Source organism: Silurus meridionalis, chromosome 10 (assembly GCF_014805685.1).
Source record: "Silurus meridionalis isolate SWU-2019-XX chromosome 10, ASM1480568v1, whole genome shotgun sequence".
NCBI lineage: Eukaryota > Metazoa > Chordata > Actinopteri > Siluriformes > Siluridae > Silurus > Silurus meridionalis.
In genome coordinates, this window is record NC_060893.1 from 28,440,028 (window position 1) to 28,456,272 (window position 16,245).

Genomic DNA, 16,245 nt, shown 5'->3' on the forward strand with positions numbered 1-16,245 from the left:
TTCATCTCTGAACTGATGAGACCATTCATACCCTGCTCTTAGTTTCATTTATTATTGCACCATTACTGATTTATTATTTCAATTATTACTTTATAATACAAAGCTGTGCTGAGTAAAATTTTTAAATGTGGTACCAGCAAGACTGTTTCACACTGACCTGCATGTTTTTTTGTTTTTTTGTTTGTTTTTTTTAAGCAGTGTGTCATTTCCTTTGTGTGTGTGTGTGTGTGTGTGTGTGTGTGTGTGTGTGTGTGGTTTTAACAGCAGATAGAAATAGGAATATGAGTTTTGCATTGTGGTTTCTGTTCTTGACCATGCAGAGTTGTTTCTTTTCCTTCATCAGTGCTTTCAAACAGAAAAATCTCACACAATTTTTATACAAAACTCAATTCAGCATATTGCAATATGAAGTCTTAATATGACACTGCTTAAAAATCAAAAGTTTCCATTTTCAATTTATAAAGCATTTGATGTAAAATATAATAATTAACTTTTCTGACTTTGTCATGCAATGTAAAATATTTGTATATTTTATATAATTGCTGACCATATTATTCAGTTATAATACAATTAATGTATTTAAAGAACATTGCATTATTAATAATTATGTAATTTTTTTTCAATAAAAATGTAAAATATGTTACAATAAGCCGTATGGTTACACTCTGCCCTGGGCTCCATCAGTGTTTGTTTTTTTTAAGTGTAAGATGGACATTAACATGTGTGTATTCTGTTCTACAAAGATCTATTTGTTTTTTGATTAGAATTTATTTGATACAGTATGTACTGTTGTGCTTTTATTTTAACATTAATTACATTTTGTACATTGCAGCTTCTATATTTTACAGGCAAGTAAAACATTCTACCCACTGTATCACCATGCTGCCTCAATACTGGAAATTTAATAAAACACAATTTATGTAAACTACAGATATTAGACACATACATTATTACACTGTGTAGAATTATTATTTTTTTCTCACATAGATGTTGTCAAAATAGGAAGGAATAAATAACATACATTTGTAATATTACACATTTTAAAACAAATAAATCTAATGATTTCTTTACCATACAGTATCACATGTGACCTACACAGAGTAATTTTTGGCGTTGCTTTTTTTTTTAACTCTGCTCTGTTTACTTGTCAGTTCTGTATTTAAATGTATTTATTTCCTCAGTATGAAGGAAATATAAATGTCAGGATGTAAAATAAGATGTAAGAAGTGTATTGAACTCTACAGCAGAAGAGAAGGACAGGATGTAGGAGGTGAAGCAGTTAAAGCAGAACACTAGAACATCTCTGTTCACATGCTCAGAGGAGGAAGTGTGTTAGAAATGGCAGCGTATCTGCTTCTGTTTACTCTGCAGCTGCTGTTTGGTGAGTTCACTACAAATAAATAGAAGATTTTGGACTAAATCATTAGTACTTTCCACATTAGCTGTGTTCAGGACGTCTGTATAGAGATTAGTGCACTCAGTTCTACAACAAACATGTTTTAAAGGGAGTTGAGCTGTGAGCTGTGTGTTTCTAGAGTTTACAGAGTGGAGATGAATCTTCTCTCTTCATGTGCTGTTGTTCTTTCAGGTCTCATTAGGCCGAGTCTCCTTCAGAACATTTCAGCTGATCTCATATCTGTTTCTCCAGGAGCAAACATCACTCTGCTCTGTAACATCACTAATTACTCAGCAATATCCTGGTATCAGATGATCTCAGCAGAGTCGAGGCGGATTATATCAGCCAGACAAAGCAGCCTGAACAAACACTTTTATGTGGATTATAATGTAGATGAGAGTCACTTTTATTTAACAGAAAGCAGCAGTTCAGTCAGTTTAGTGATTATTGGAGTTCGAGAGACGGATCTGGGGTTTTATTACTGTGGAGGACGAAATGATGAGACACACATTCAGTTTGGGAAACTCATCAGACTGAACTTTACAGGTCAGTAACTAAACTTCATTTACACACTTTACTGATGTTGTCTTGGATTTTGTACATATTTATTTACATAAATTTCAATCAATGATATTAAAAAATATCAGGTATTATTTAGACATTGAACACAAAATTTATAGCACTTAAACTAACATATACAAACATTTACAGTGCCATAAAAAAGTATTTGCCCCTTCCTAGATTTTTTCAATATTTGTTGCAACAATGTTTCAAAATGTTCATATTTCACACAGGTAGACAAAGTAAATACAAAGTGCAATTTTTTTATGATTTATTAATAGGAAAAAACTGTCCAAACCTACCCGACGCTATGTGAAAAAGTTACCACTCAAATATCAACCTAAAGGTTTAAAAAATCAACACATTGTATCAGGATCTAAAGAAATTTTAGAACAGAGCAGATAGTAAATGACATGTATTAGTCTGGAAAGGGTTACAAAAACATTTCTAAAGCTTTGGGACTCCAGTGAACCACGGTCAGAGCCATTTTCCACAAGTGGAATAAAACTGGAACAGTGGTAAACCTTTCCAGGAGTGGCCAACCTACCATAATTATTAAAGGGTAAATAAAAATATTTCTCAGTTGGTTTGAAGCATTTCTTGAATCATCCCTTATTTTTGCAAAGCAGTAATTAGAAAGTGCATTTCTCAAAACAATGTGTACAAACAGCACAAAACATTGGATTTCTTGCAAAAGACTGAACTTTTCTTAAAATCCACAGTTCATCTCCAAAAATTTACAGTGGGGCAAAAAAGTATTTAGTCAGCCACCAATTCTCCCATTTAAAAACAAATCCAGAAAATCAAATTGTCTGATTTTTAAAGAATTTATTTGCAAATTAATGTGGAAAAGAAGTATTTGGTCAATAACAAAAGTTCATCTCAATACTTTGTTAAATACCCTTTGTAGGCAATGGCAGAGATCAAACGTTTTCTGTAAGTCTCCACAAGGTTTTTACACACTGTTGCTGGTAGTTTGGCCCATTCCTCCATGCAGATCTCCTCTAGAGCAGTGATGTTTTAAGACTGTCGCTGGGCAACACGGATTTTCAACTCCCTCCAAAGATTTTCTATGGGGTTGAGATCTGGAGACTGGCTAGGCCACTCCAGGACCTTGAAATGCTTCTTATGAAGCCACTCCTTCATTGCTCGGGCGGTGTGTTTGGGATCATTGTCATGCTTAAAGACCCAGCCACGATTCATCTTCAATGCCCTTGCTGATAGAAGGTGGTTTTCAATACGATACATGGCCCTATTCATTCTTTCCTGTACACGGATCAGTTGTCCTGGTCCCTTTGCCAGAAAAACAGCATTAAAGCATGATGTTTCCACCCCCATGCTTCACTGTAGGTACGGTGTTCTTTGGATGCAACTCAGCATTCTTTTTCCTCCAAACATGACACGATGAGTTATTACCAAAAAGTTCTATTTTGGTTTCATCTGACCATATGACATTCTCCCAATCCTTTTCTGGATCATCCAAATGTTCTCTAGCAAACTTCAGACAGGTCCAGACATGTACTGGCTTAAGCAGGGGGACAAGTCTGGCACTGTAGGATTTGAGTCCCTGGCGGCGTAGTGCGTTACCGAAGGTAGCCTTTGTTACTTTGTTCCCAGCTCTCTGCAGGTCATTCACCAGGTCCCCCCGTGTGGTTCTGGATTTTTGTTCACCGTTAGCATCTTAAAGAAGAAGTGACAGGTCTGTGAGAGCTTGAAATCTTGCTTTTTTGTAGGTGACCAAATACTTATTTTTTCACCATAATTTGCAAATAAATTCTTAAAAAATAAGACAATTTGATTTTCTGTATTTTTTTTCTCATTTTGTCTCTCATAGTTGACATGTACCTATGATGAAAATTACAGGACTCTTTCATATTTTTAAGGGGGAGAACTTGCACATTTGGTGGCTGACTAAATACTTTTTTGCCCCACTATAAGTATTTGTGTCAATAAACATCTCATTCCCATTAGAATGAAAAGTCCCTTTGTTATTGTTCACAAACAAAATCATCAAAATGTTTAGTTGTGTTATCAGTATGATGCACAGTTTCAGTATTTCTTAATATGAACTATGGTATGGATCACAGTTACTGAAAATGTGCAAAATTTTTATTTCTTCTGTTTGATATCTGAATTTCAGCAGCACAAATTAATTTATTTGATTGCATATTTAATTTATATTGACTGTAAAAGACCAGGACATGATTCAAATTTTTACTATACTGTACTCTGAGTGTATTCTCCCTCCAACTGAAGGCTCACAAGATTCACCTTTGACCTGTTTTTGAAATTGTTGATTATTGGTTGATCTGATGTCGTTCACTCGCATTCATTAGTGACATTCAAGATTCAACTGCACAATTAATCAATTCAATACATTTACAAAAAAAAAGTTTAAAAGAAATTTTAGATGACAGATGATGAGAACTGTTTTAACCATTTTGCATTTCATGACTTATACAATGAACTGATGCTGAGATGTTTTTGGTTTAAAACTATTCAGGTGAAACCAGTATAAGTATGATAATGTAGAAAACAGCAGACACTTGTACAAAATCCATTAAATGTATGTACTAAAGCGTTTGCAATTTGATCAAAGCTACAAGAAATGTTTTTATGATGAGCACAAATGACTAAATGATTTGGAGGTTAAACAAGAAGTTTTGAGAATTTAATTTCTGATCTGAGAAACGCTCCAAAGCAACTGAGAAAAACTGTAACACAGTTTACTATTATTATCAACATTTGAACTGTTTTCATTTTTAAAACCATTTTAAATAAAATGCCTGCTTGTTTAAATAATATATAAAATAACCTTTTATAATCTTTTATAAAAAAAATAAAATAGAATAAATCAAATTAATGCAATACACTTTTTTTAATATTGATAAAATTTAATGATCAATTAAATTTGCATAAATGAAATTGAAAAAAAATGTAAATAAACTGAAATTTAATTAAATAGTTTACATTTGTGTGTCTTTTACATTTAATATTAAATCTGTAAATAATATCTACTTAATTATTTTACTTATTTTAGCAAACTTTAACAAACGTTTTCATTTACTCACTTAATGTATGGAATTGTCCAGATTGTCTCCTTTTAAAAGAAATTCTTGAAGTTGGACATAAAACGCTAAAGAATTCATAGCGCTAGCATTAGCCGATAACCACTTCCTGCTTACAGGCTAATGCTGGTGCTATGGACGCTTTAGTGTTTTTACTCAGATGTTTGTAAACATTATTTAAAAAAAATATATATTATTTTATAATATAAATAATTATTGCATTCGACATATGTGTACAGAAAAGAAAGTTCTGTACCAAAAAGTTTTGTTATGAATACGTGTACTGTTACACTCCTAATATATAATATACTATAAAGTACATCACTATACTGAGAGCTCTGTGTGCTTCTGTGTGTGTTTTAGGTGGCAGCAATAATGGATCTTCATCTGAGGCTTCAGATTCACAGCCGCCTGCTAGAAATGTTAACGACTGGATTAGAAATGTGATTGTAATGTGTGTGTGCTTCGTCTCCGTCCTAATAACCATCTGCATGTGTGTGTTCTGCAGCAGGGTTCTAGGTGAGACTAGAGGTGAATTTACAGGCTGAATATTTATTTATGATTTTATATTTATACTAATGAAATTCTCTTTAAGGAAAATTAACATCATGCAGCTTCTTCAGTCACACCACCGACTCCACTGATAAGGTAGGAACTCTTACATTAACTACACAGTTAGGAAAAGTTGCAACTTTTATTACATGTATTATTACAGTTTTTCTCAGTTGCTTTGGAGTGTTTCTCAGATCAGAAATAAAACTCTCAAAATTACTTGTTCAACCTCCATGTAGTCACTTGTGCACATAATAATAATAATATCTTGTTGCTTTGGTCTTCTTCTTCTTCTACCTCTTCCTCTTCTTCTTTCGGCTGCTCCCATTAGGGGTCACCACAGCGGATCATCCGACTTCATACCACCCTGTCCTCCACATCCTCATTCACACCAACTACCTGCATGTCTTCCCTCACCACATCCATGAACCTCTTCCTTGGCCTTTCTCTTTTCTCCTACCTGGTGGCTCCATCCTCAGCATTCTTCTACCAATATAATTCAAGTCCCTCCTCTGCACATGTCCAAACCATCTCAATCTCGCCTCCCTCACCTTGTCACCAAAACATCCTACATGCGCTGTCCCTCTAATAAACTAATTTCTAATCTTGTCCATCCTCGTCACTCCCAACGAAAACCTTAACATCTTCAGCTCTGCTACCTCCAGCTCCACCTCCTGCCTTTTACTCAATGCCACTGTCTCTAATCCATACAACATCGCAGGTCTCACCACAGTCCTATAAACTTTCCTTTCATTCTTGCAGATACCCTACTATCACAAATCACTCCTGTCACTCTTCTCCACCCACTCCACCCTGCCTGCACTCTTTTCTTCACTTCTAACACACTCTCCATTACTTTGCACTGTTGACCCCAGGTACCTGAACCTCCACCTTCTCCACCTCTTCTCCCTGCAACCGCACCCTCCACTGCCCTCCCTCTCATTCACACACATGTACTCTGTCTTACTCCTACTGACTTTCATTCCCCTTCTCTCCAGCACATACCTCTACCTCTCCAGGCTCTTCTCAACCTGCTCTACTCTCACCACAAATCACAATATCATCTGCAAACATAATAGTCCAGGGAGACTCCTGTCTGACCTCGTCCGTCAACCTGTCCATCACCACTGCAAGCAGGAAAGGGCTCAGGGCCGATCCTTGATGCAGTCCAACCTTCACCCTGAACCAGTCTGTCGTACCTACTGCACACTTCACTGCCGTCACACTGTCCTCATACATGTCCTGCACCACCCTCACATACTTCTCTGACACACCTGACTTCCTCATACAATACCACAACTCCTCTCTTGGCACCCTGTCGACGCTTTCTAAATCCACAAATACACAATGCAATTCCTTCTGTCCTTCTCTATACTTCTCCATCAACATTCTCAAAGCAAATAAGGCATCTGTGGTGCTCTTCCTCGGCATGAAACCATACTGTTGCTCACAGATGGTCACCTCTTCTCTCAGCCTGGCTTCCACTACTCTTCCCATAACTTCATGGTGTGACTGATCAACTTAATTCTGTAGTTACTGCAGGTCTGCACATCTCCTTTATGCTTAAAGATCGGTACCAGCACACTTCTTCTCCATTCCTCAGGCATCTTCTCACCTTCCAAAATCCTGTTAAACAATCTGATTAAAAACCCACTGCCATCTCTCCTAAACATCTCCACGCTTCTACCGGTATGTCATCTGGTCCAACCGACTTTCCACTCTTCATCCTCTTAATCGCTGCTCTCACTTCCTCCTTACTAATCCTATCTACATCCTGCTTCACCAACTCCACATCATCCAACCTTCTCTAGTTCTCATTTTCCTCATTCATCAGCTGCTCAAAATACTCCCTCCACCTTCTCAACACACTCTCCTCACTAGTCAACACCTTTCCATCTCCATCCTTTATTGCTATTTCCAGCTCGGTCCCTCTGCCTAGCCCAGGGGTGGCAAACCATGCTCATGAGCCGCATGCGGCTCTTACATTCATATCGATTTTTGTGTGTTTGATTTTTAATGTGCGTGTTCGCTTTGCTTAAGTTTAATACGGTATTTTTAAGACTTAAATGAGTTTGTGCCCCCACTGGGAAACTTTGCGATATATCAGACCTTGACATGATGGCAATCATAAATTACAGGGATGCACCGAGAATTTTCGGAAATACCTAAATCACCGAAACAACATGGCAGAAACACAATTGTAATGACGCAATAAAAAAGCGCAGCAGCACACGGTTATCTGGATAAGAGCAACATGTCTGCGGTGTGCGGAGAGCGATGTGCAAAACATGCAATGCTGAAATTTCAAGCGGGGGTGTATCTGCAAAGAGTTTCTCCAAGTCGGGTTTAATTTATCACCTGAAATCCAAACATCCAGATTGCCTTCTAAATATGAGAAGAACGCGGCGCAGAAAAGTAAAGTCAATCCGAGCATGCACACTCCGTCTGTAGAGGACGTTTTGAAAAGGCAGGAAAGTTTTCCAGTGATGGTGCCAAGGCAAAAGGCATAACACAAAAATTATGGATTTCATTGCCTTTTGAATTGAATTTTCATTTCGGTGCATCCCTAAAATATTATCGTTGGTGTGGCCCTCTGACACAATTCAGGTTTCTCATGTGGCCCCTTGTAAAATTAATTGCCCACCCTGCGGTATATTCATCTCACGCACATGCGCATTTGACGAAAATACCGTATTGAACTCAAGCGAAGTGAACACGCACATAAAAAAAACCCACAAAGTCTGTTTTCTACCCTGAAACACGTGAAATTAAAGCATCGATCTGTTCTGACTGACACATGTGAAAGAATTGCTTCGAGTGGCAACAACGGAATACGAGGCAGATTTGAAGGGATTGTTCAAGGCAAGGAATGCCAAAAGTCCCACTAAGTAACATGCATAGTAAAAGAAAAACGCTATTGTAAATTATTATATTTTGTTTGTGGACTTGGTTAAACAGAGTTTGTGTGTGTGAGACAGTGCACACAATGTTCATTGTTGAAAATGACTGTCCTGTGGTCTTAGAACTGTAGGAGTCAATTTCTGTCATTATGATGGTGTGTGACATTTACAATAAATCTGGCTGAGCAGAGGTGTGTGTGTGTGTGTGTGTTAGAGGAAGGGATGGGTGATGTTCATGTGTGCCCATGTGTATGATGTGGCTCTTTGCGGTAACACAGTCAAAAATGTGGCTCTCGGTCTCTGACTGGTTGGCCACCCCTGGCCTAGCCAATCAGTACAAATTCTTGTAGCTTTGGTCAAATTGCAAATGCTTTAGTACATACATTTAATGGATTGTGTAAAAGTGTCTGCTGTTTCCGACATTATCAGTTGTTTATGTTGATCAAAATATATCATACTGGTTTTAGTCTTAACCCCTAAAACATCTCAGCATCAGTTCATTGTATAAGTCATCAAATGCAAAATGATTAAACTATTTGGCAGAATCTATCATATAACATTTATATTATTATACATAGTTATATTTATAACTTTTTTGTAAAAGTGTTGAATTGATGAATTGTGCAGTTGAATCTTGAATGTCAATAATGAAGGTGAGTGAATGACATCAGATCAACCAATGATCAACTGGTTCTGTAAAACAGGTCAAAGGTGAATCTTGTGAACCTTCATTTAGAGAGACAATACAGACAGAACAAAACACAAAATTAAAATTTCTGAAAATAGACAAACAACTAAGAAACAAACAAACACTTGTACCGTAAAAGTGTGAATCCTGTCCGGTCTTCTGCAATCAATATAAATCAAATATCCAATCAAATCAATTAATTTGTGCTGCTGAAAATCATAGATTCATAGTAAAATGAAATAAAAAAAATTGTGCATTTTCAGTCACTGTGATCCAAACCATAGTTTATATCAGGGAAACCCTGAAACTGTGCATCATACTGATAACACGACTAAACATTTGTATGCTTTGGTTTGTAAACAATAACAAAGAGACTTTTCATTCTGATGGGAATGAGATGTTTAGTGACACAAATTCTTACATTTGTGAGATGAACTGAGAATTTTTTTAGAAAAGTTCAGGGTTTTGCAAGAAATCCAGTGTTTTGTGCTATTTGTTTTGAGAAATGCATTTACTGCTTTACAAGTATTAAGGATTATTCAAAAAATGCTCCAAAGCAGCTGAGAAATCTGTAATATAGCTTGTTGGAAATTAACCTATATTGTAAAAGACAGTAAAATCATTATTACTCTAGGTTTACTGGACTCTTTTCAACTTTAGTGTTGATCAGTGTTGTTTGGCTTAGTATAGAAAATACATTCAAACCAATGAAAGTAATGCAATGACTAAAATAACTTTGCAGTAAACAGGATGCAGCTTCCACAATAAACAGAAAATCATTACCTGAATCTCCCTACAGAATGAAAGCATTCATTATGCCAGTGTTCAGCACAAAAGAAGATCCAGAACATCTGCTACGAAAAACACATCAGATCTGGACAGTGTGATCTACGCAAGTGTCGCCTCACAGCCACAGAGACACTGACAAATACAAGGTGCAAAAACAAATTTATAAGGTTTTTAAATAGATCTTTAAATTCAGTGAAAACATTTACATAATTAAAAAAAAAATTGAATTCAAAATTGCGTTGAGAATCAAAGTAAAAAATAAATACAGCCTAAAAAAAAAATCTAATTACAGACTGATCTAAATTGCATGAGCTTCATCACATCAACTCTTGATGTAAGTCAGTTGTGTGTTCAGTCAGGGATTCCCAGGGCTCTACCAAACTCTGAAAAGGTCTGCTTCAGGAATCCAGTATCCATTGGAAAAATAAACACAGACGCAGAGTGAATGTCAGGGTGCGAGCGAAAACAGAAGGCGAAAGCCGCAGTACAGCTCGCTCGGGCTTCAATACAAGCGTGAGGGAGAGAGCGACACGCGAGCACACACACACACACACACACACACACACACACAAGCATCAGCACATGGCAGTCCTACGTTTGAGAGATTCCGAGGTGCGCTAGCTGACCCGTGATGCACGGGGAGGTGAAGCGCGGCCGGTACGGGATGGTGGAGTCCAAACGGAATGGAAGACATAGAACATGGAACAAAACCGAACAACACGCAACGACCAAACACATTCAATATCGAACGGGGGTTGGGAGTGAATGAGGAGCTTATATAGAAGCAGGGTGGAGTGATGATGAACCCCAGGTGTGCGTGATTAAACCTGGAGCTCTAGGGAGAGCGGAGGCATAGAGAGCCACCAAAGGGGGCGTGGCAGGTGGTTCCCTGACAGTGAAACAGGTCTGCAGTGACAATAGTCTCGGATATTGCTGCAAGTCCTGGAGATCACAGAGTTACTATTTAAATCCCATAAGATTTCAAAACGTTTCAAGAACTGACATCTTCAGCTCTGCTACCTCCAGCTCCACCTCCTGTCTTTTACTCAATGCCACTGTCTCTAATCCATACAACATCTCAGGTCTCACCACAGTCCTATAAACTTTCCCTTTCACTCTCACAGATACTCTTCTATCACAAATCACTCCTGCTATCACTCTTCTCCACCCACTTCACCCTGCCTGCACTCTTTTCTTCACTTCTCTAACACACTCTCCATCACTCTGCACTGTTGACTTTAGGTACCTGAACTCCTCCACCTTCTCCACCTCTTCTTCCTGCAACCGCATCACTCCACTGCCCTCCCTCTCATTCACACACATGTACTCTGTCTTACTCCTACTGACCTTCATTCCTCTTCTCTCCAGTGTGTACCTTCACTTTCCAGAATCTTGTTAAACAATCTGGTTAAAAACTCTCTCTGCATGCTTCTACCGGTATGTCATCTGGTCTTACCGACTTTCCACTCTTCATTCTCTTAATAGCTGCTCTCACTTCCTCCTTACTAATCCTATCCAGGCCTGATTTTTTATTATCTCTACTAATTGTGAGTTTAGAGATAAGTACAAAATTGTTTTCCGAATGTGTTTTACAAAGGGCTCTGTTTTCAGATAGGTAATAGAGTTATATTAGTATGGTTCGTCTGCTGAGATTTAGACTATTCAATGACTATAGACTATTAACGCCCCCTTGAGGAATTACAGAGTATGTGAAATGTGCTGAAAAGTAAGTCATAAGAAGCGTCAGTGTCATAAACCGTAGAGCATGAAGGGAATAAGAGTTTTCCTCATTCCCTAGAGCGGTGTTATTTAATCGTGTGTGCATCAAGAAGTAAACTTTGTGTTTATTGATCCTTTTTAACATGTTGTTTATTGGTTATAACCACAATTATGTTTTATTGAGTTATATACAGTAAGCCTCCGTTTATCGCGGTGGTTACGTTTCAAAACTGCCCACGATAAATGAAAAACCACAATAAACGGACGCCGCCCCAAACATGCTTTTTTTTTATTGTTTAAGCTGTAAATCATCCTCCTACACACTTTAAACACACACAGAAAACATTTGTAAAAATACAGCAATTATATGTTTATAATATTATATATTATTTCAACATTAAACTCCATAACAGCAATTCTCTATAAGTGTTTAGGTCTATCGTGCTATCTGTGAGAAACAGGGGAAAATCAGCCAAACTAATTTGTTATGTGGCAAATGCAATTCTGTGATAAACCGGGGCATGAGATTCCAACCGCGGTAAAGTGGGGGATTACTGTACTTAATATGGTTTATCCAGTTGCATGATTATTATTGTTTACACAGTTCTTTATTTGTCTTTATATTAAGTGGGAGTGTAATTGTCTTTCATTATGTATGTTTATTCATTATTTATACTGCATTGTTTGAATATGTTATGCACAATTACCAGTGTCTTAGTGTTGGTGAAATTTACAGTTGGCTAGTGTTTTTGCAAAAACAACATAACTGTTAACTGTAAATGTACTCTTTAACAGAAGTAAATCAGCTTTAGAGAGTTATTTCAAAACATCTCTTCTTTATTAAACTGTTTTAGTATAAAACCTAAATGACATTAAAGAAAATAACACAGACTGCACTTTTAGAAGTGAAGTTGAACAAAAAAAACTTGATCAAAAGTTAGGTAACACATTCCCATAAGTTTAAATAATTTCTCTAGTTTTAAGGTCTGTTAGAGGACAAACATGGATTACAAGAGAAACTGTTAATATTTAAAAAAAATTTCCGACCTGCAATGAACAAATGTCATTTCCACCACATCTCAATATACAGCTGTTATTAAAAAATAGAATAACTTATGCCACTCAAGAATTGTCTAAGATCATTTTTGTAACTAGTTTTACCAGTTTTTCCACAATGTACATTCATTATATATTTGTTAATGAGATAAATTAACTGCCCTAAGGAATAAATGCTGAACTGTACACCTGTCACACTCTGAAATGTAATATTAGATTGGGTAAAAGTTTATTTGAAAATAAATAACTTGAATATTTATACTAAGTAGAGCACAATATCATAAATTGTGAATAAATATTTAATGTGTGATGAAAACTTTTTAAATATTAAAAAAAAATGTGTGTGGTGGTGGAAATGGCAATGAATGTAACATGAATGTAGAGAAACAGTAGATATATTTATTAGAAAAATACTTAAACTTATAACAGTCATTAAACAAACTCAGCACTACACTAAAACAGGTGTTGTTGATGTATAACACTGATTTGTCTCACAGATGAATGGTTACAGTGCATACTGTAAAGAACTGACACAACTGATGGCCAGGGGAAATACAAGTAATAAAAGACGCATAAAAAATTCAACAATGTGAGATAATTATGAGGTTAATGTTCTGAAATGTTCTTATTGGTCTCTTAAATAAACAATCATCTTCTGTAAAGAGTAACTGTAAAGAACACCTTAAACTGAAACATTTAAACAGAGATGTGGAATATGGAAAATTTTGAGACAATGCTGCTTTGAGACAATGTTCATTGTTAAAAGCGCTATACAAATAATAATGAATTGATTTGAATTGAATGATGCCAGGATAAATATCTCCATCATACTTCACAGCAAACCACTGACCAACGTGTCCCTCGTTCAAGTCCACAATATGCCACAGACCTATTTGAGGTGTGTCAGGATGCGATGTACTGGTTGAGGGAGAAGCTTCGTCCCAATGCTGGAACATGACTGTTTCTGGATTGAAACATTTGCAGTCATGAGGTGCAGAGCAAAAGCAACTGAGGATTCTCCATGACATTTGGCTTGGGCTAGCAGAATGTTATCTGAAAGGAGAGGAAAAACTGTTAAGGCATGAACTTAGTTCATGTAAAATTATTTGTTTGAGACGACTGTGGACTGTCAACCATTACCTGATGAATCTTCATTGTGCCACGGATTGTTTGTAGCTCGTATGGCACATGAATGTCCATACACTCAATTTCCTCTGGCTCAACATAGAAGAGCTCTGTGGCAGACTTTTGCTGTTGAAGCTCCTCAAAGAGCACCCGAGCATTTGGTATGTCCTTCCCTCTAGCTATGATGTCATCAGCTCTTCTTTACACTGCTGCTGCTATCCCATCAGCAGGGCCTTTTCCATGGCCAGTCTCCAGAAAGTTCCAAATGAGTTTCTTCCAGCCCATCTGATATGGAATGTTGGTGAAGAAGTAGAAATTATTTTTGGAGGGGTATTGGGTGGTCGGCCCATCACTGACCACATGTAGCACTGAAGCAGTGGGGTATTGATCCTTCAGGAAAGTGAGGACTTTTGATAGATGTGCCCAAATAGCACAGGGGTCATGACGAAAAGAGGAGCTGATTGAGCAGAATGAAATCACACTGTTTTTGGTGTAGGCCACACCAGTGTGAAGTGAGGCCTGTTTTTGCGAATCACCAAAATGTACAGCTTGCATTTCGCTGCAGTACTTGCAGAAAAAAATTCTCTGCAAAGTCAATATAGAGGACAACGTCATGTTCACTCAGATTCTCTTTTAAACCACGAAGAGCAGCATATTGGTGTCTGATGTTATAGACATGTTTGCCAAGTTTTTCTTTTAGTCCTAAACGAAAGTCCTCAAGCAAAGTATGCAAAGTACCTGTAACCTTCTCTTTAACTGTTAAATGGACTGTGAATTTTTCTTCACTACCATCTTTCTTTTTCTTCATTCTCTCCTCAGCTTTTCCCTTCTACTCATACCAAAATGTTTGGGTCCCAGGGTCAAAGGTTGAGATTTCCAATTCTTTGGCTTCACAAACGGTACATTCCCTGTACATACATTGCTTGGTATTGTTTGGCGAACAGCACAGGGATACAATCAGATCTTTAATGTTGCTGCTTTTAATGACTTTATGATAAAGCAGCTTGCCTGCCATACTCTGCAGATTGGCATGTGTCTTACAGAGGCATATTAAAAATAAATAAAAGTCATATAATTCAGAAATAAAATATTATAATATAAATATAAAAAGTATTGTAATATAATATAAAAAGTATTACACAAATTTACTCTCACAATCCATATCAATTGTACTTTTTAACCATAAATGTCATTTCCACCACATGCTGTCTTTTCCACCACAGAGGTCAGTGTGGTGGAAATGACATTTCTGTAGATTTTTGTAAAAAAAAGGAAGATAGCTTCACTGATTAGCTTTGAATTAATACTTAGCATGTGATGTATGCAAAATACTCTTATTTAACTAAAAATGTTTAGCTTTTTAAAAACATCCTTGAAGGTACAGCATGTTTGGAAATGACGTAGAATAAATATATTATCTGGTCTAGCAATATTTACCTTGATTTTTCTTCATTTGTTGTTGATGAAAATGTAAAATTCCCTCCATCATGTGCTCTGATGTCCCTGAATGTTTCCACAGACAGATTCTGGTGTAACACCGGATTTATCCCGATTAACAGTCTAAAAAACAAATGTGTGTGTTTAGAACTAGTGGAGGGGAAATGATTACTCAAAGAGAACATATAGCAAAGTATATTCCTGTATAACAGTTTTCATTCCGGAAAGAAAACAAGCAACAGCACACAGATCTTTTGGGCAAAAAGTAAAACACAATAACATAAGGTTTTTCTAACGCTGGAGGCTTCACGAATTTCAGAAAAGCAGCGGAAAACACCAGTCGCGTTAGTGTGAAACAAAGACAATGAAATTCCAGTGCAATGGAGTTTGAAAAATTAACTTTATCAAAGGATTATCACATATTTTCTGAATGAAACTCACCCGGTAATTGGGAATAATTCAACCCGAGTCTGAAATCCAGCTGCACAACACAGTGGTGCATTTGGCGTATTAATCACTGAAAATGAGCAAATAGAAGATCGATTAACTTCCAATATCCACCATACATGTTAGCTGCCATAGCAAATGTAATGAATTTTGTCGCGCAAACAAAATGAAACTCACCTGTTATTGTTATGAAGACGGATAAAAGTCCCCACGTGCTCAATGCAGTTTACAAAAATACTGTATAGTAATGTTTTATTTTTCTCTGAGTAATAAATACAGCAAAATGCCGTTATATTGTGTCTACATCATTTTACAACAACAATAAAACAGCAATGTACTGCTTTTGAACATAACATTATTATACTGTTGAAATTCTGCGGTAAATTAACAGCAATTTCTAACAGTGTATCTTTGTTTATTGTACATGTGTAAAGTTCTCCGTTTACTTTAAACTTTTTTAATTTGGATTAGTGCCACTTTAGATATAAGAAAATAACAGAAGTAAAC

At 36.7% G+C, this 16,245-nt stretch overlaps 1 protein-coding gene across 1 annotated transcript; it reads left to right on the forward strand.

Moving 5' to 3' along the window:
- Positions 1-1,309: 1,309 nt before the first annotated feature.
- LOC124392081 lies at positions 1,310-10,090 on the forward strand. Its single transcript, XM_046858762.1, has 5 exons — positions 1,310-1,381; positions 1,589-1,942; positions 5,389-5,544; positions 5,621-5,673; positions 9,965-10,090. The coding sequence occupies exons 1-5, from the start codon at positions 1,312-1,314 to the stop codon at positions 10,088-10,090; spliced, it is 759 nt and encodes a 252-aa protein (XP_046714718.1). The 5' UTR covers positions 1,310-1,311.
- The last annotated feature ends 6,155 nt before the right edge of the window (positions 10,091-16,245 follow it).